A 20,824-nucleotide genomic window follows, 5' to 3' on the forward strand; every position below is an offset into this window, starting at 1 on the left:
AACTTTAAGGCCATGTTCACACTTTGCAGATTCTGTCACGATTTTGGTGTGAATGCCAACCTAAATCCTCCCGGAATCTGCTAGCATTTCGCCGCTAGTGAATGTGAATGGGGTATTTTACATGAGTCCCCGGCCAAAATACGAGTTATCTTTAAAATTCACGCCAAATTGGTCTAAGGGCAAATCCTGACCGTGTAAGCAGACGCTACGACTGTGTTCACACATTGCAGTCGTGTACCAGAAGGGTAAAACCATACCCAATTTACCGCAAAATGCTGCGGTTATGCAATACGGATATGGGCCGCGCAGCTTTTACTGGTGAAACACCTGCTTTTAATGTGTTTAATTAATAAAAATCGCATAGCCAATAACCGCATTGCCGAACCGCGGCAGTTCTCTGCCAAACACGTGTGCAATTTTGCTGCAGGGTTTTTGACCGCGTGGCGCCCCGCCGCAACGTGTGAACACATCCGAACTGTGCAAACACTTTCCTAGGACACGGGTCATTCACCTGGTGCCGGCCGCCAGATCTACCATCACCTCATTGTCCGAAGTTTATGTGAAGGGGGAGTACAAAATTCTTATCAACAGCGACGCATTCCACTAACGACAGAAACTTAACGTTTATGGGAATTATCCGCCCTATCAGTTTATGTCCTGCATCCCTCATGTTCCAAGCTTTACTATGAAGGGTTATCATAGATCGACCGATGTGTGAACCGTGTCGATATGAACGCCGGCGCCGCTTCGGGCGTACACAACATGAAAACCCAGCTTTAATACAAAGAATTTAATTCTGTTAATCCAGCATTCCATAAATAATCCATTCTAAGGGTTTTTTTTGCAGGTAGAACAATCGGCCTCAAAATTCCTTCAGGTAAAATGAGCATGTCGCTTTTTTTTTCCCGCGAGCGACTAAAATCGCTAGCAGGAAAGAAAAACGCCTCCGCCTCTCATTGAAATCAATAGGCGGTAATTCGGTCGTTTTTTGGTGATGATTCCAACGCAGTTTCGTCAAAATCAGCTCCAAAAACCTCAGTGTGAACAGGGCCTTAAAGGGTAAATAAACATTTGACAAACTTCTGACACATCATAGTAACACGTCAGAAGTTTTGGTTGGTGGGGGTCCGAGCACTGAAACCCCCACCAATCGCTAAATTGAAGCGGCAGAAGCACTCGCTTAGTTTCTGTTCGGCTTTTTCGGGAAAGCCGATGTATCGGAGTGCGGGCTCATAGACTTTCTATTGAGTCCGTACACGATACATTTATTTCCGGAAAAAGCCGACCAGAAACGAAGCGGCTGAGCTCTTCGTTTTAGCGATTGGTGGGGGTCTCTGTGCTTGGACCCCCACCAACCAAAACTTCTGACATGTTCTATAACTATTTGATAATCCAGCATCTATCAGATTCCACTGATAGGAATTTTCCTATGTTTGTGTATTTATTAACAGTTATAAAAGCTGTTTTCCGCACATTTTCCCTAAAATCCAAACATCTTCTGTCAATTTAGAACCCATGGACGCCATTGACATGGAAAATAAGATTGTTACTTATGTTGGTTACCTGGAGTTAAATAAGTTGCACTAAGTTTCCAGCTGCGATCTTCATTCCTTCCGGTGTCCAGGATGCCACTGCACTCACCATGTCTGACAACTGTCCTGAATCCAGCAGGACAGTCCTGGATTCTGAGTGATGTCCCACTGTCCATGGGGACCAACTGTATCTGTGTCCTCAGGATGCAGATATACTTGAATACAATGGTGGAGCAGTAAGCCATCAGCTCCCTGATCCACCGTTCTCCCTAACCCCGACACGTTACTTTTGATTGACAGCTCCTCTTCTCCCCCCAGCAGACACAAAATCCCACCCTTACGCACAAAGGGACACCATAGCGGCGCATGCGCAGGTACTAGATTTGAAGCCCGGACAAAGCAGGGCAGGTTGTCGGACCATACACGACAGGCACATGAGCGCCATTTCAGACGAGATTTCGGCATTTAGGGCAGGCCAGTTTTCAGCAGTGGGCGACCATAAGGGGAACGAACGAGGCTGCAGGATTATTACCATAAAAGACGCAAAATATTTGCAGACCGTTATTTACAGAGTTTAGGAGAGGGGATAACAGCAATGACCTTTTGAGAGCAGCGGCCGGCGAGGGATATAGAGTTCAATAAGTGAAATACTGGTGACAGGTTCCATTAAAAAAAAGTGCTTCTTTGCTACAATTTTCATAAAAAACGCAGCAAACGTATATTTTTTTTACTCTGCCCAGTCCCTCCCTCTTCCAGACCTATCCCCCCTATTGTATTTTTACGCTCTACAGCCTGGCGTAGTTTATTTGGATCTTTTCTTCGATTTACTCGTGTATTTTCTATCATTTGACGTACTATTCTGGCAGCACGCTCTCCTATATTCTACTTATGTGGTGTTATGTTTTTGTTTTCACAAGATTGGTACCCTGCGTAGTTTCCACTATTGTATAATTTACTCACTTTATTTAGTTTTTTGTGTTGTAAAATATTTATTAAAAACAGATAGGATACAAAAAAAATAAATACAGCCTTAGGGCTTATTCACACGAACATTGCTTATGTCTGTGTGACGGCCGTTAAAACAATGGAGCCGTTGTGAAGGGTCAGTTGAGAAGCAGAACATGTCCTATTTTCTTCACTTTTCACGGATCCCTCCCTAGACTCAAATCTACGATGGATTTGTGAAACCGGGTGCCGCGCGGGTGACACTCGGACGTGAAAACCTGCCGTTTTTTATGTCCGAGTTTCCATCCGTTTGTGTGAATAAGCCCCAGGCCCAGTTCCGTCCAGTCACGGGCCTGCAGTAATTCAGGTGCGTTACTTCTTCCAGGCCACATGGGCAAGAAACTGAATTCTCTTCAGTGCTGGGACAGGATCTGGAGAGATTTGTGTATTTTTATTTTTTTACGGTTTTGCAACATAAGGCGGTGCAGACGTGGCGGACTTGGATTCAGTATAAGATATGGGTATGGAATTAACATGCAGAGGAAAGTATCGCTGCAGATTCAGGGCGGGCTGCAGGCTGTCAGAGTAAGGCCAGGCATGGCGGAAACAATCTGCTGCAGATTTTGTAGCAAATCAGAAGCAATATCTGCGTATGTTACATGTGGATTTCCCTGCAGATTTGCAGCAGATTTGACCCTTTTCATTGCAAACTGTGAAATCTGCAGCGAAAATCCACACCAAATCAGCAGCAGAATTTACATTTAAGCGCAGAATCCACACCAAAAATCCACAACCATTCTACGTGTGTATTGACCATTAGGGTGTGTCTCCAAAGGCTGGGTACGCTCCGGATTTTCCGCAACAGAATAATGCGCGGAAAATCTGCAGTGTTTACCGTAGCAGCAAAGTGGATAAGATTTGGACAAATCTTATCCATTCGCTGCAGCTAAAACCCGCGCATAATTTGTGAGGAAATTCAATGCAACCTTAGAATCTGCAGCATGTCAATTTACGCTGCAGATTCTGAGTGGAGATGCGGCATTTTTTCCCTATAGACTTGCATAAAATCCATTGTCAAAACTGCCAGCTGTATATTGTTACGTATTTTTTTTTTGTTTTTCTACAGCTATTCCGCAGTAAATCCGCAACTGGATACAAAGTTTTCTACGATCAATGCTTCACACAAAATATGCAGGTGCAGCCGCTGAGGAAAACCCGCAATGACATCCGCAGCTACATTGCATTTCTGCAACATCCGCCGCAAAAAAAATGCACAATTTGCTGCAGATTTCTCTGACTGCGATACCTGCGGATTTATGAAATTCCGCTGTGGAAAATCTTCAGCGCATCGAGCCTGTGGGAACATTCCCAAAGAGATGTAAATGAAGCGGACTTGGTCTTGTACTTTACATAGAAAAAAAACCATATACATTTATTAACAAAAAATCGCAGCAATCCCTTCTCTCTGCAGGAGAGGCCTCGGGTGTCACACAGTTGCCCTGGTAACAACACCGCTGGATCTGCAGCTGTGTGAGCAGAACAAAGTCATGAGAGATGATCAGCCTCTGGATAGAAATAAGAATGTTTCTATGGCCTGTCAGCAAGCAGAGATCTTAAAAAGTATAAGCAATTGAAATACAAAGTATATAAGAAAGTACAAGAAAGTTGCAGAACTTTTCATTATACAATGGAAAAAAAAATAGTGCCCCTCCAAAACATGAGTGTAAAGCAGATTTAGGAAAAAAAAGGCAAAATATATATAAATATAGTAAATGCATTAAAATAAAGTTTATTTTATTATTATTACATATTTGGCACAATTTACAATTATTCAGAGTAAGTTACAGATCAGGTAGTGTAAATCTGGGGGATGGGGGGCTCTATCTTTTAGTTTGGAGCCGGCGCGGTGATCTTACAAAGATGCTCTCCGTTCTGGCTCATAGAGGGGACTCCCAAGAAGGGTGACAACCCCCCACCCTATGATGTCCGTACGCCCTAATAATAGGGGAGGTCTTCATGACGCAACTTCTTTAAAAGTTCTGCAACTTTCTAATATGCTTTGTGTTTCAGTTCCTCTCCATTTAAAGATCTCTGCTTGCAGTCAGTGCATGGGAATATTCCCGTTTCATCCCAACGGAGAGTTTGTAACAAATGTATCCAGTGTAGACAATCCTCTGTGAGCTCAACAGTCTGGACTCCAGGTTGATACCTTTTATACACGTATTTTGTTCACAGAGGGTCATATAGACTGCATACAACTGTAACGAACCTTCAGCTGTGAGAAGTATTAGGTCAGGGTATGTTTTCAAAACGTAAACAAGAATATTTCTATTCACGAACAGCAAGCAAAGATCTTATAAATGGTGACGATTTGGAACACAAAGTATATTAGAAAGTTGCAGAACTGTTCAGCATACAAGGATTAAGCTCCAATTACAGAAGACTGGACACCGGCCCTTTAAGTTGATCATAGGCAGTAGGTAGTTTGATTATTCAATAATCTTCCATACACAAAGCCGCCGTGTGCTGCGCGACCAAGAACTACGTGTTTTGCGATGCGTTTTTTGGCTGTGCGGCTTGTACACGTTTGAACCATTTTTTTTAGCTATTCAAACGGCTCTGCCAAAAACTGCAGCATTTTGCGGTCAAACTACGTGCACTATCTGCACACGGCTTATCCGTGTAAGGGCGCTCCCAGACAAATGACCAATTAGGCGCAGTCACACTACTAAATATATTATGCGTGCAGCGAAGAGGTGTGTCCCAATACTTTTGTCCATATAGTGCTTGGCAGTTGCTATGAAGGCGATGTGCAGGGTGGCAGAATATTTAGAGGTTCCCTTACACTGTAAAATTCCTTAATCCGGCACCTATCATGAGAACAGAAGAACGCGGAGCACAGAAAAAAATCCATTGGGGTTTAGCAATATAATAAACAACAATTTTATGAGACGGCGAGAATTGCACCAAACTTATCAGAATGGCGCACGCTCTGCTCAGCTACATCTTGTTCTATCCAGTTTTATCTTTACACATAAACATGATCTCTAGGATCCTTCCCTGAAACGACTGAGCAGTAAAAACCCTTTACCTTTTCACCTAATAATAAGGCTGTGTTCACACATCGCGGTCAATCGGCGGTTTTCTTGGTATTTTACGAAAATCTCAGCAAAAAAATGTGTTTTGAATTCGACTTGTAATCACAGCCTCGTACGGCGTAAAAATCAGCATCACTTTAATTAGCGCTCATCAGCTCATTCAGTCGGCTCGGCGATTACGGCAGACGCCTCTGTGCATCGCGACCTCCCGGCGCCCACCCGCGGTCATCACAGCTTCGGAGGGGGGAGGTCTGCAAACATTTTCTTCAAAGCTTTGGCGTTCTCCCCATCCGGAGCCTCCGGCCACCTGTCGTGATCTGAATAGAAGGGACAAAGAGGTTGAGTAATGCGGCCGGGAAATGCCCCGGGATACCCATCTAATAGGTCAATAAAACACAGGTGACCAGATCGCAGCGGCCGCACAGCGAGCCATCGCGTGGTTTTACCGCAAATCGGCGTAGATTTGAAATGATACGCATGTCGTTTTTTCATTGTCACCTTCCAAGAGCCATAACCATTTTTTATTTTCTCATCAGCGCAGCCGTACGAGCGCTTGTTTTTTGCGGGAAGAGTTGTCGTTTTTAATGCCACCATTTAATGTTTTATATAATGTACTGGGAAACCGAAATTGGGGCAGAATTGGAAGAACAAACAACAAAAAAAAAAAAACGCGATTGTTTTTTTTGTTTAATTTTTACAGCGCTAATTTATATCTTCTTACGATGAACCACTTTTACGAAGAAAGAATAAATTTGTTAAAAGAAAAATGTGTCGCCATATGTTTTGTTTTTCCATTGATCGCTCGCTGTGGGGGGTTGTTTTCTGAGGCGTGAGCTGTACTTTTTATTGGTACAGTTTTGGGGAACATACAAATTTTTTGCCACTTTTTATTACATTTTTTGGGGAAGCAGCGCGAATAAAAAAAATAAAAAAATAGCGATGCTGCGGGAGACCCTTCCCTGTGTCTAACCGCTGCGGTCGCTATTGGTGGCGTCATCTGAGGAGTTAAACAGCTGGAATTGGAGTTATCTACGATCCCAGCTGTTGCAGGCGGGTGTCTGCGGTTTGACGCAGACGGCATCCGCCGCGTATGGTGCGAACTCCGCCCCTGCCATATTGTAATGGTGCACATCTGATGTAACTATATGTCTCATGTAACTATATGTCTGTGCCATGTAACTATATGTCTCATGTAACTATATGTCTGTGCCATGTAACTATATGTCTCATGTAACTATATGTCTCATGTAACTATATGTCTCATGTAACTATATGTCTCATGTAACTATATGTCTCATGTAACTATATGTCTCATGTAACTATATGTCTCATGTAACTATATGTCTCATGTAACTATATGTCTCATGTAACTATATGTCTCATGTAACTATATGTCTCATGTAACTATATGTCTCATGTAACTATATGTCTCATGTAACTATATGTCTCATGTAACTATATGTCTCATGTAACTATATGTCTCATGTCGCCAAGGGGTTAAAACTCTGCTGATTTAAGGTAAATGCGCATGTCGGCTCAGGGCGTTTTCAGCCATCCAATGGACACTACATGTGTCCCCACCCTTATAATGATCGCTAAAGCCAAGCCTGATCTGAGATTCTCTACAAAGCGCGTTCAATACCACCGACCTCCTCTAGGGACACCCGTATTGCCACAATAGCGTACATATTACGTCCACAAGTCCCGCCACAACCGCCGGTCTAATGACCCTAACTAACAGCATTACAGGTGACTATGAGGCCGTTAATTGGGGTCAATAGACCCGCAGAAGGGCCAGGACTTGCGGATGTGATTCGGACGCTAAACCGCAGCCGAAAACAATTTCATAACGTAATCTAACGCAAATTCTTTCCCAAAGGCTTTAATGCCCTTATTGGCACTTAACTTATGGCTAACGTAAAGATACGAAACCCGGCCATGTGCAAGGAGCCTTAGGATCTGGTCACACAGTAAACTGCTACTCTTTTTCCTGTATCGTTATTTATAGCGCCACACCGGTCCATGGGTTGTGGGTGGTATTGCAGCTCATTCCTATTCACCTCAATAGACCTGAGCTGCAGTACCAGACACTACCTGCGGACAGGTGTGGTGGCATTTCTGGAAGAAAGTGGACAAGTTTTTCTAATCCTTGACAATCCCCTTTATAAAAGAAAAAAAACGACAGCAACCGGATGTTATGTTAAAGGGTTTTTCCAACCGGGCAACCTCCTGCGCCGCCCCTTCCCCGGAGATCAGCTGATATAACTGGTGGAGGATGCGGGCAGCCATGCATTTCGGAATGTAATATTACAAGGCATCCTTTCAATGAATGGGTAACCAGGGCAGCGCAGAGCCCTATGGAGTGAAAAGTGCTCTGGCTAATAGAGGGAGGGGGGGGTCCTGAGCTGGGACCCCTCTTCAGGATGTCCCTATGGTCTGATAGTCCAGATAACCCCTTTATAAATGACATTTGTAGAAGTCAAAGCTACAGAAAAAAAATAAATCATGTTCTTTACATGTGGAGAGTAATGCGGTTCCCTGTAGCCGCAGATCTAGCAGCATTTCCTGCGGGAGGGGGGGGGGTGTCCTTTATAGGGTGAACATGCAGTTTACAAAACTCCTATCACCTACCTGGCACGACCCAATGACTGTGGTACAGGCCTTGCCCGGCGTCGACCTTCATAGTCTCTCCAGTGATGAAGGAGGCGGCAGGAGACAGCAGGAAACAAACCATAGGTGAGATCTGTGCGGGAGAGAGGACGTCACAGCGGTCTGAGCAGGCGGACACTTGATTTGATTTTCGTCAGAGTAAACAAAATGCGCCAAATCTATTAGGGGTGCTGAGCCTTTTATAAATCTGGTACAAAATCAGTCCAAATATCTTTACATACGCCAGCCCTAGTAAACTTACGCCTCGGTTTAAATAGCTCATTATATTCAAGATCTCTGCTTTCTGTCAGTAAATATGAACATTCTTCTTTAAGTCAGAGGCTGAAAAACTGAACAGACCTAAAACTTCTCAGCTGTGAGTTTGCTACAATTACATTCTGTCTAGACAATCCTCCAGGCAGATACATTTTACCTGCACTGATGCATTGTAGCAAAATTTAAAAGGAGGCTCTGTCACCAGATTATAAGTGCCCTGTCTCCTACATAATGTGATCTGCGCTATAATGTAGAGAACAGTGGTTTTTATTTTGAAAAACGATCATTTAGCAAGTTATGAGCAATTTTAGATTTATGCTAATTCGTTTCTTAATGGACAACTGGGCGTGTTTTTACTTTTTACTAAGCGGGCATTGTACAGAGCAGTGTATGAGGCTGACTAATCAGGGACCAATCAGGGACCAATCAGCGTCATACACTTCTTATTGTTCCAGCCCAGCTTCTTTCACTGCACAATCACACTGGAACAATGAGAAGTGTATGACGCTGATTGGTCACCGATTGGTCACTGATTGGTCAGCGTCATACACTCCTCTGTACAACGCCAATAAAAAGTCTTAATACATAAAATATACATATTCGGTATCTTCGCAGCCGTAATAACCTGCACTACCAATTTATAGCGTCATTTATGATGTGTACGCGGGAAAAAAAAAAATAATAGAAACGGCTTTCTTTCACTTAGGCCTCATGCACATGGCCGTACCCACAGTCACGGGCCGCGATTGCAGGCACGGACGGCCGCTGACAGCCGTCCGCATTTTCGGGCTGTGCTCGTGTGGGAGCACGAACAGTAAAAAGCAAAAGATAGGACATGTACTTCTACGGCCCGGACAACTTCCTGTGAATGAACGGGAAGGTGTCCGCGGGCAATAGAAGTTAATATGTCTGTAATTGCGTTCCGCAATTACGGACGATTTTTACGGTCGTGTGCATGGGGCCTTATTAATGTGAGGCACGAGGTGTAATGAATTTTGAACTGCCATGTGCCTCACATTAATAATATTTAACCCCATCATGTACCGCACACATTAACCCAATGTTGTCCATTATGAAAGTGAGAAAGAGGTACATGGAGGTTAAGAATTCATCACACCTCGCGTCTCATATCAGGAAACGGAAGAACTTTTTTTATTATTATTGGCAAAGTATCATTTTGGTATCGAGAATCGCAATACTACACAAAGTATAGGTATCGAGGTCCAAATTGTGGTATCGGGACAACCCTAATTAGGACTGTACAGATTTTAAGCCTCTGGATATGTTGTCATTCACTGACAGCAAGCAGAGGTCGTTAAAAAAAAAAAGAAGAGCAATTGAAACAAAAAGTAGATTACAAAGTTGCAGAACTCTTCATTATACAACGTTTTATTTACATAAACCCAGAACACTCCTTTATTGGGGAAAATGCCCCAAAAAACAGCCGGCTGTGGGTGAAAAACGAGCAGCAGCAAGGGTTAAACATTGCCCTGTATGAAGAGGAATTCATCAATCCCCATTCATTTTTGCTGTACAGAAGCCGCATAACAGCCCCCTCCAGCCTAGCGGCCATTGTACGGGTGACGTGGGGTCAGCAGACCTCCAGGGGAACATCTTACCTCCTCAGGGAGTCCGAGTCTCTTGGCAGGAATCATGGGGATGAAGTTATGAAACATTGCAGGCCCTATGTCCTTATAATTCTCAACAGCGGTCTTAGAAAAGATGGTTCCCTGCAAAATATGGGAGGTAGAAATACAGATAAAGGCGCTGCCAAAGAATCATCACCGATCCACAGGGAAAAAAAAGACAAAATCATCTGATCGCTGGGACCCCCACTCATCGCAAAAACAGCGGTCCCGAACCCCTGTTCCTTCTCAATGCTTGACCGCAGCGAGCGCAACATTAAATGGCAGGGCGGTCGAGCGCGCTACCGCTCCATTCACAGTCTGTGGGAACGACGGAAACCGCAGAATACAGCATTCGTATTTTTCCATCAGTCCCATAGACCGTGATTAGAGCGGCAGCGCGCATGCTCGACCGCCGCTCTATTCAATGTCCTACTTCAGGGGGTGCAGTAAGGAGAACCAGAGGGGGGTTTGGGACGCCCTTATTTAGCAGATTCCCTTGGTTTGCAAAATTAACGTGAAATTCCTTTCATTCAGCATTTAATAATCCAGAACGTAACCCAAATATATTGCGCAATTTCATGAAATCAGAATAAGACTGTTTGTTTTTTTTAAGACAATCTGATAATACAGAATATTTGATAATCCAGAATATCTGATAATCAGGCACCTATCAGGTAAAGTTTGTCAGATTAAAAAAAACTTTCATTCCACGTTGACTTTGGTTGGCAATACGCGGCGTTAAAAACACATCTGGTAGGGTGCTAATACTTTATATGCAGAAGTAGTGAATCCCTGGCATCACACTATGGCAGAGCAGCGTGCCCATAAAAGCCAGCGCGCGCCTCAGGGACTTCACCGCGATCTTCAGGAGCTGCAGTACAGTCGTCGAGACCAAAATGGGCCCCTGATGACTCTTCAAGTGCAGGAAAATCAGATAAATTCCTGTGGATCTGGTTTGGGACTATTTTTGTTGCTTTCCAGATTAGCAGCATTTCTGAGCCATAAAATGTCAAATTAAAGGATTCTTACTGATCTCAAAATTATCTTGTGCTACATTATATTTTATACTCTAGTAACATCCAGATCTGCTTTAATAAGTCTTCTGGCTGCCACTTGGAATCTGTCAGCAGTGTGCTGACAGACAAACCCCCTTTCAGCTCAGCAACCATAACTCACTGCACTAAGTTAATGAGACCTTATTATAAAGAAGATAGCAAACGTCTTAAAACTTACAGGAGCGACAGAATTGATCCGGACACCAGTGTGCGCCCATTCAATAGCGAGGCTTTTTGTCAGGTTGTCCACCCCCGCTCGTGCTGCTGCTGTGTGCCTATCAACAGAAAACACAGCTGTGAATGGAAGCGCAGAACATAGAGATCCCATACCTGCTCCTGTCCAGCTTTACATTACTTATCCTGTACTGATCCTGAGTTACATCCTGTATTATACTCCAGAGCTGCACTCACTATTCTGCTGGTGGAGTCACTGTGTACATACATTACATTACTTATCCTGTACTGATCCTGAGTTACATCCTGTATTATACTCCAGAGCTGCACTCACTATTCTACTGGTGGAGTCACTGTGTAAATACATTACATTACTTATCCTGTACTGATCCTGAGTTATATCCTGTATTATACTCCAGAGCTGCACTCACTATTCTGCTGGTGGAGTCACTGTGTACATACATTACATTACTTATCCTGTACTGATCCTGAGTTATATCCTGTATTATACTCCAGAGCTGCACTCACTATTCTGCTGGTGGAGTCACTGTGTACATACATTACTTGTCCTGTACTGATCCTGAGTTACATCCTGTATTATACTCCAGAGCTGCACTCACTATTCTGCAGGTGGAGTCACTGTGTACATACATTACATTACTTATCCTGTACTGATACTGAGTTATATCCTGTATTATACTCCAGAGCTGCACTCACTATTCTGCTGGTGGAGTCACTGTGTACATACATTACATTACTTATCCTGTACTGATCCTGAGTTACATCCTGTATTATACTCCAGAGCTGCACTCACTATTCTACTGGTGGAGTCACTGTGTAAATACATTACATTACTTATCCTGTACTGATACTGAGTTATATCCTGTATTATACTCCAGAGCTGCACTCACTATTCTGCTGGTGGAGTCACTGTGTACATACATTACATTACTTATCCTGTACTGATCCTGAGTTACATCCTGTATTATACTCCAGAGCTGCACTCACTATTCTACTGGTGGAGTCACTGTGTAAATACATTACATTACTTATCCTGTACTGATCCTGAGTTACATCCTGTATTATACTCCAGAGCTGCACTCACTATTCTGCTGGTGGAGTCACTGTGTACATACATTACTTATCCTGTACTGATCCTGAGTTACATCCTGTATTATACTCCAGAGCTGCACTCACTATTCTGCTGGTGGAGTCACTGTGTAAATATATTACATTACTTATCCTGTACTGATCCTGAGTTATATCCTGTATTATACTCCAGAGCTGCACTCACTATTCTGCTGGTGGAGTCACTGTGTACATACATTACATTACTTATCCTGTACTGATCCTGAGTTACATCCGGTATTATACTCCAGAGCTGCACTCACTATTCTGCTGCTGGAGTCACTGTGTGTATACATTACATTACTTATCCTGTACTGATCCTGAGTTACATCCTGTATTATACTCCAGAGCTGCACTCACTATTCTGCTGGTGGAGTCACTGTGTACATACATTACTTATTCTGTACTGATCCTGAGTTACATCCTGTATTATACTCCAGAGCTGCACTCACTATTCTGCTGGTGGAGTCACTGTGTACATACATTACATTACTTATCCTGTACTGATCCTGAGTTACATCCTGTATTATACTCCAGAGCTGCACTCACTATTTTGCTGGTTGTTATTGGACACAGTCAACAAGCTTGTCATCAGACACCACTCAAACAGCGTAGTGGAGCTCATATAATGCAGGTGGGGCAGCTAGTTCTTCCGAAATCAGATTACAGTAGAAAGGAATCTACAAATCAAAACTTACGCCATGCCGGGAAATCCTTTACACACGGATGCCACGATATTCACTATGGCGCCGCCGTGCTCTTTCATCCAGGCATTGTACACTTAATAGAGAAGGACAAATGTCATGGTCAATGATCAGACAAATCTACCCCCAACGGGTTGAACAAAGGGCAACTATATGGTGGCTTCTTATTTAAAGATATTTTTGTCACTGTGTACATACATTACATTACTTATCCTGTACTGATCCTGAGTTACATCCTGTATTATATACCAGAGCTGCACTCACTATTCTGCTGGTAGTCACTGTGTACATATATTACTTATCCTGCACTGATCCTGAGTTACATCCTGTATTATACTCCAGAGCTGCACTCACTATTCTACTGGTGGAGTCACTGTGTACATACATTACTTATCCTGTACTGATCCTGAGTTACATCCTGTATTATACTCCAGAGCTGCACTCACTATTCTGCTGGTGGAGTCACTGTGTACATACATTACATTACTTATCCTGCACTGATCCTGAGTTACATCCTGTGTTATACTCCAGAGCTGCACTGACTATTCTGCTGGTGGAGTCACTGTGCACATACATTACATTACTTATCCTGTACTGATCCTGAGATACATCCTGTATTATACTCCAGAGCTGCACTTACTATTCTGCTGGTGGAGTCACTGTGTACATACATTACATTACTTATCCTGTACTGATCCTGAGTTACATCCTGTATTATATACCAGAGCTGCACTCACTATTCTGCTGGTAGTCACTGTGTACATATATTACTTATCCTGCACTGATCCTGAGTTACATCCTGTATTATACTTCAGAGCTGCACTCACTATTCTGCTGGTGGAGTCACTGTGTACATACATTACATTACTTATCCTGTACTGATCCTGAGTTACATCCTGTATTATACTCCAGAGCTGCACTCACTATTCTGCTGGTGGAGTCACTGTATACATACATTACTTATCCTGTACTGATCCTGAGTTACATCATGTATTATACTATAGAGCTGCAATCACTATTCTGCTGGTGGAGTCACTGTGTACATACATTACATTACTTATCCTGTACTGATCCTGAGTTACATCCTGTATTATACTCCAGAGCTGCACTCACTATTCTGCTGGTGGAGTCACTGTGTACATACATTACTTATCCTGTACTGATTCTGAGTTACATCATGTATTATACTATAGAGCTGTACTGTTTAGCTCCTTTAATGCAGTGAGGGCAGTTTCTGCACAGTGACTGTCTGGTATAAAGATGAAACTTCCTAGAATGCATATCCCTAGAGAAAACTCTGTGCAGACACTGAATAAGAAGGGAATGTTGAGAGATTTCAGCTCTGAAGCCTATAGAATAGTGAGTGCAGCTCCGGAGAATAATACAGGATCAGTACAGGATAAGTAATGTATGTACACAGTGACTCCACCAGCAGAATAGTGAGTGCAGCTCTGGAGGATACTACAGGATGTAATTCAGAATAAGTGATGGATTTACAATGTGAATGTTTACATAAATTATTTTCTATGTGAAATCTGTAAAATTGAGCTTATAGGTGAAGATATTAGTTGGGGGCTCGGCTTCTCTATTCTGTGTACATCCAGGATCTGCTCATCTTCACCCCCCCCCCCCGTCTTAGTCTATGCGATTTTCACACGTAGGCACACTGGGGGTGCTTTCTCACCGAATTATTATTGTGGCTTCTACAAAATAGTTACTCAGATTTCCTAGCCTCTTATTAGTCCGGTTTATAAGGATGTGGAATGTATGAAAAAGGAAATTTGAAATTTATAGAACTTTCCATTATCTGATAAATCCTGCACGACCGCTTACACAACCTTACATAATAAATCTGCTCAGTTATTAAGGGGGTATTCAAGTCCAAAGCATTTTTCACTGGATAGGTAATAAATGCTAGATCAGTGGGGGTCTCCACTTCCCCCAAGATGGTGGCTAGGAGGAGTTTAATGGAGCAGCAGTCGGGCACGCGCAGTTCCATTCCATTTAAAGTCTATGGGGTTGTTGGGAACACATAGATCTCCAGTATTAGGGACGTACCTGCTTTGCAGCAGTAGAAGGTGCCGGTGAGGTTGGTCTCCACCACCGCGTTCCATCCCTTGGAGGTAATTGCTTCGCTCACACTCGGGAACTGACCTCCTCCATTGTTGACTAAGAAGTCAATACGACCGTACTGGTTCAGGGTGGATTTAACCAGCGATTCAACCTGTGATCAGAGACAAGAAGCGGTCATAGGGCCAGGAATGTGGGGGGGTCTATCCGGATATCTGCTCAATAAATCACAGCAAAGAACCAACATATTCCAGAGCGCTGTACAGATATTGTCATCATTCCCAATCTAACTTCATAATTCCAAATTTAATGGGTAGCCAATTAACCTATCAGTATGTTATATCAAAGTGTGGGAGGAGACCGCAGAACCTCGGAGGAAACCAACGCAAACACGGGGAGAACATAAAAACTCCATTCAGGTGTCGTCCTTTGTCTGATTCAGACCCAGGACTCCAGCGCTCCTAAACAGTGCTAACCACCGAGCCGCCAACTACCGGGCCGCCAACCACCGGGCTGCAACAGAATCTAAGAAACCCAATTAGAAGTCAATGGGGTCCAAGAGGTGCCGGTGTTATCCGTGGTATGACAGACTCGGCACGGTCGTGGTTTCTGTTATAAACTAAAACCATGACGTAGATGTGAGCAGAGATTAACGTATTAAACTAAATCAAGAAAGGAAACAAAAAACATTCACCGATAAGTCACAGTGTTACAGGGCAGCAGAATGTAGTCTGTAGTTGTCACATACAGTCTTGTCCTCACTGACATCACATGAGTGGACATGTCACTGCCCCCCCAAAAGTCCTGAAATACCCTGTGCTGCTGGGGATTTTGCTCCTTCCACAATGTAACTCTCAATCTGTGACCTTCCACACGATCAGCACCCTCCTCTCCTGATATACTCTGTGCTGCTGAGGCCATCACTCCATCCGTCTCACATACAGTCCTGCCCTTACTGACATCATCAGTTGCACAATTCCACTCCATAATTCAGCCCTGATAAAGTAGTAATCCGCAGGGGTCGGCCTGAGCTTCTCTCCCACCACATATAAGTAGTTACGATATAGGACGGTATACAGGATTGTTGTTTCAGGACACAAAGGAAAGTGAGGTCAATCGTTAAACAGCTCGATCCACAATAATCCGTTCTGCGCCCGCTCACCTCCTCCTCCTTACGTATGTTACACTGGAGCGCTGTCACCATGGAGGGGTTCGCGGGAGAGATCTGGGACACGAGCTCCTTGGCGGCTTCTTTCAACCGGTCAAGTTTCCGTGATGCAATAACCACACTGCAACCTGTGACCACCAAACAGAACAAGTAGAGGGTAAGTATGGATAGTAGAAGCGAAGACCATGAGGTCTCATTCTTCCTAAAAGGGGCTCTCCGACACTATAACATTGATGGCCTAGCCTTAGTGGAGGGTCCGACCTCTGGAACCCCTGCCGATCAGCGCAATGAAGGGACCACAATGAGCGTCGCTTCCCCTCATTGTTTAAACAGGCAGAGCGGATCATCCATAGAAGCAGCAGGGTCTGGCACTGCAGCCTGTCCCGATCATAAAAAACAGCCCCCCACCCAACAAGCTAATAGAGGGGGCACCCCAAGCAGTGGACCTCTCTTCTATGACATCCACATACCCCAATAGGACACATAGAAGGGGATTGTTCGGATAAGACGGCCCCTTTATTATTGTGTGATGAAAAAAAAGTTATGCAATTTTCTAGATACTTTGGGGAAGATTTTTTAACACTAATGTCAGTAAATAGTCAGCCGCCCTTTAAAAAAACGTAAGCAGCGACCGGATGGTAAGTAAGGGCAACTGCTTCATGTTTGTGCAATTTATTTTTAATTCCTTACCAGATCTCTGCTTGCTGTCGGAAAATGAAAACATTCAGATGAGTTTGTTACAATTGTATCCATTCTAGACAATTCTCTGTGAGCTACAGATTCTGAACTCCAGACCGATACATCTTAGGGTATGTTCACACGGCAGCCTCCGTTACGGCTGAAATTACGGAGCGGTTTTCAGTAGAAAACAGCTCCTGAATTTCAGCCGTAACGGCATGTGCAGGCGTTTTTCGCTGCGTCCATTACGGACGTAATTGGAGCCGTTTTTCCATGGAAAACGGCTCCATTTACGTCCGAAGAAGTGACATGCACTTCTTTGACGCGGGGTCTTTTTTACGCGCCGTCTTTTGACAGCGGCGCGTAAAAAAAATGACCGTCGGCACAGAACATCGTAAGACCCATTCAAATGAATGGGCAGACGTTTGCCGGCGCATTGGTGCCATATTTTCGGACGTAATTCGGGGCTAAAATGCCCAAATTACGTCCGTAAATAGGGTGTGTGAACCCAGCCTTCCAGTCATCTGAATGTAACCCTTTGTGTACACACATTCAGGATCCGCCTATGGCAAATCCTGGCGTGTATGATACAAGGAATCCGTAGAAGAAATCGAAGGTGGACACTCGAATTTCCACCATGGATGTGCTGGCGAATCCGTACGAAGATTAGCCCTTAGGCCAAATGCACACGATGCGCGTTACGTGCGGATTTGCCGCATGTATTTTCGTGCAGTAAATCCACAGCGTAATACAGTACCAGCAAAGTAAATGCTGATTTTTTTCTGCACGTAAATTGACCTGCGGTGCGTCAATTTATCTTGCGTTTCCGCTTACAAATGACATCTGATTAGTTTTATTTTAAAAAACAAAAACGCACTAAAATCTGCAACATAAAAAACAAACCGTTTTCCACATCAAGATGTAAAAAACGCACCGAAAAACGCAGACTTTATATGCGGAATTACCTGCGGTTTTAATGCAATTTTTCTGCACCGAATTCTGCAACGTGTGCATGTCGCCTGAAGGGGCTTATGTGAGATTTCTGCGGCTCATTATTCATTTCCCTGCTGCCAACGATTGAGCTGAACACACTCTGTTCACTTGCAATGGATGCGAAACGTTCGCGCATTTCATCAGAATTTAAAGATGGAATCTGCACATAAATCCTCATCAATTCCTGAACACGTGAACATTAAAGAGTAACTAGAATTTAAGAAAAAACGAATGACATGTCGGAAATTCGAGTACTGAGACCTCCAGGGGAACGGCCCTACTGCCCTAACAGGGGTAACGGTACCCTATCCTCTGATAAGATGGGGGTCCTATGAGACATTTATGGCGTATTTTATAGTATAAATATCTGGTCAGAATACCGAGCTTACATAAGACAGGACTCATTGCAAATAAAACAAGCAGCACAGACGGCTGCAATAGAATGAAGTGAAATCCGGTTTGATTTAAAATAACATTTTTATAAGAGGAGTCTGCGTATCAAATACATAAACCGGGGGTGTCTGGTATTGTCACACAGCAGGAGAGCCATGAAGTGGACATGTCCTTTAAGATCACAGAATGACCTTGTGGTGGATTCAATGTCACCCCTAGTCTAGTCTGTAAAACTATTTATGCTGCAGGATGGAAGGAAGCTCCTATACCTGGCCAGTAGATAAAGAACTACAAGTCCCAGCATGCCGCGCCAACATCTATATACACTATTCCCATCCTGTGGCCTGCACTGCATGCTGGGACTTATAGTTCTCTTGGGAGGTGGCTCTAGTCTTATGTAAGCAGTTCTACAGCGGACCGAGCAGCACAGGAGTCACAGAGAGGGCGGCAATGAAAGCGTTAAGAGGTCCCGGGGAGCACACCCGCCCCGACACCTGACCTCTGACCTAGTCCCAGCAGCTCGGCCGCTATGGCTTTCCCGATACCGGTGCCCCCTCCGGTCACAATGGCGACTTTGTTCCTGAACAGTCCGGGAACGAACACACTGCACGCCGCCATGATTACTGTAGAGAGAACACGTGACACTTCCGGGATCAGGAGGCGCGTCTATGTTACCATGGTTACCAGGGCAGGCCTTGTAACTATATACCCTTGTAACAATGGCAGCCCTATATATACCCCCATAACAATGGCAGCCATATATATTCCCCCATAACAATGGCAGCCCTATATATACCCTCATAACAATGGCCGCCCTATATATACCCCCATAACAATGGCAGCCATATATATTCCCCCATAACAATGGCAGCCCTATATATACCCTCATAACAATGGCCGCCCTATATATTCCCCCATAACAATGGCCGCCCTATATATACCCCCATAACAATGGCAGCCCTATATATACCCCCGTAACAATGGCAGCCCTATATATACCCTCATAACAATGGCAGCCCTATATATACACCCCCATAACAATGGCAGCCCTATATATACCCCTGTAACAATGGCAGCCCTATATATACCCTCATAACAATGGCAGCCCTATATATACCCCCATAACAATGGCAGACCTATATATACACCCCATAACAGTGTATCATCCACAGATGTCTCCATAACAGTGTATCACCCACAGATGTCCCCATAACAGTGTATCATTCACAGATTTCCCTATAAGGCTGGGTTCACACGACCTATTTTCAGGCGTAAACGAGGCGTATTATGCCTCGATTTACGCCTGAAAATAGGGCTACAATACGTCGGCAAACATCTGCCCATTCATTTCAATGGGTTTGCCGACGTATTGTGCAGACGACCAGTAATTTACGCGTCGCTGTCAAAAGACGGTGCATAAAATAACAGCCTCGTCAAAGAAGTGCAGGACACTTCTTGGGACGTAATTTGAGCCGTAATTTTCTCCTGAAAACAGCTCCGTAATTTCAGACGTAACGGAGGCTGCCGTGTGGACATACCCTAACAGTATATCATCCACAGATGTCCCCATAACAGTGTATCATCCACAGATGTCCCCATAACAGTGTATCATCCACAGATGTCCCCATAACAGTGTATCACCCACAGATGTCCCCATAACAGTGTATCATCCACAGATGTCCCCATAACAGTGTATCATCCACAGATGTCCCCATAACAGTGTATCATCCACAGATGTCCCCATAACAGTGTATCACCCGCAGATGTCCCCATAACAGTGTATCATCCGCAGATGTCCCCATAACAGTGTATCACCCGCAGATGTCCCCATAACAGTGTATCACCCGCAGATGTCCCCATAACAGTGTATCACCCACAGATGTCCCCATAACAGTGTATCATCCACAGATGTCCCCATAACAGTGTATCATCCACAGATGTCCCCATAACAGTGTATCACCCACAGATGTCCCCATAACAGTGTATCACCCACAGATTCCCCCATAACAGTGTGTCAGCTGCAGATGTCCCCATAACGGTGTGTCATTTACAGATGTCCCCATAACAGTGTCAGCTGCAGATGTCCCCATAACAGTGCATCACCCACAGATGTCCCCATAACAGTGTGTCAGCTGCAGATGTCCCCATAACAGTGTGTCAGCTGCAGATGTCCCCATAACAGTGTGTCAGCTGCAGATGTCCCCATAACAATGTGTCAGCTGCAGATGTCCCCATAACAGCGTATCATCCACAGATGTCCCCATAACAGTGTATCATCCACAGATGTCCCCATAACAGTGTATCACCCATAGATGTCCCCATAACAGTGTATC

At 44.1% G+C, this 20,824-nt stretch overlaps 1 protein-coding gene across 2 annotated transcripts; it reads right to left on the reverse strand.

Moving 5' to 3' along the window:
• Positions 1–4,250: 4,250 nt before the first annotated feature.
• PECR (peroxisomal trans-2-enoyl-CoA reductase) lies at positions 4,251–19,136 on the reverse strand. Of its 2 annotated transcripts, none has more exons than XM_075829078.1 (8): positions 18,998–19,136; positions 16,422–16,555; positions 15,248–15,413; positions 13,184–13,265; positions 11,362–11,458; positions 10,120–10,230; positions 8,207–8,318; positions 4,251–5,892 (listed from the first exon to the last, which is right to left on the reverse strand). In XM_075829078.1, exons 1-8 carry the CDS (start codon positions 19,107–19,109, stop codon positions 5,804–5,806), a joined length of 903 nt encoding a protein of 300 aa, XP_075685193.1. In that variant the 5' UTR covers positions 19,110–19,136; the 3' UTR covers positions 4,251–5,803. The 2 variants fall into 2 exon arrangements, with proteins under 2 accessions (XP_075685193.1, XP_075685194.1); XM_075829079.1 differs by lacking the exon at positions 18,998–19,136 and adding an exon at positions 18,071–18,735.
• Positions 19,137–20,824: the final 1,688 nt, after the last annotated feature.

This window comes from Rhinoderma darwinii, chromosome 6, assembly GCF_050947455.1.
Source record: "Rhinoderma darwinii isolate aRhiDar2 chromosome 6, aRhiDar2.hap1, whole genome shotgun sequence".
Classification (NCBI taxonomy): Eukaryota; Metazoa; Chordata; class Amphibia; order Anura; family Rhinodermatidae; genus Rhinoderma; species Rhinoderma darwinii.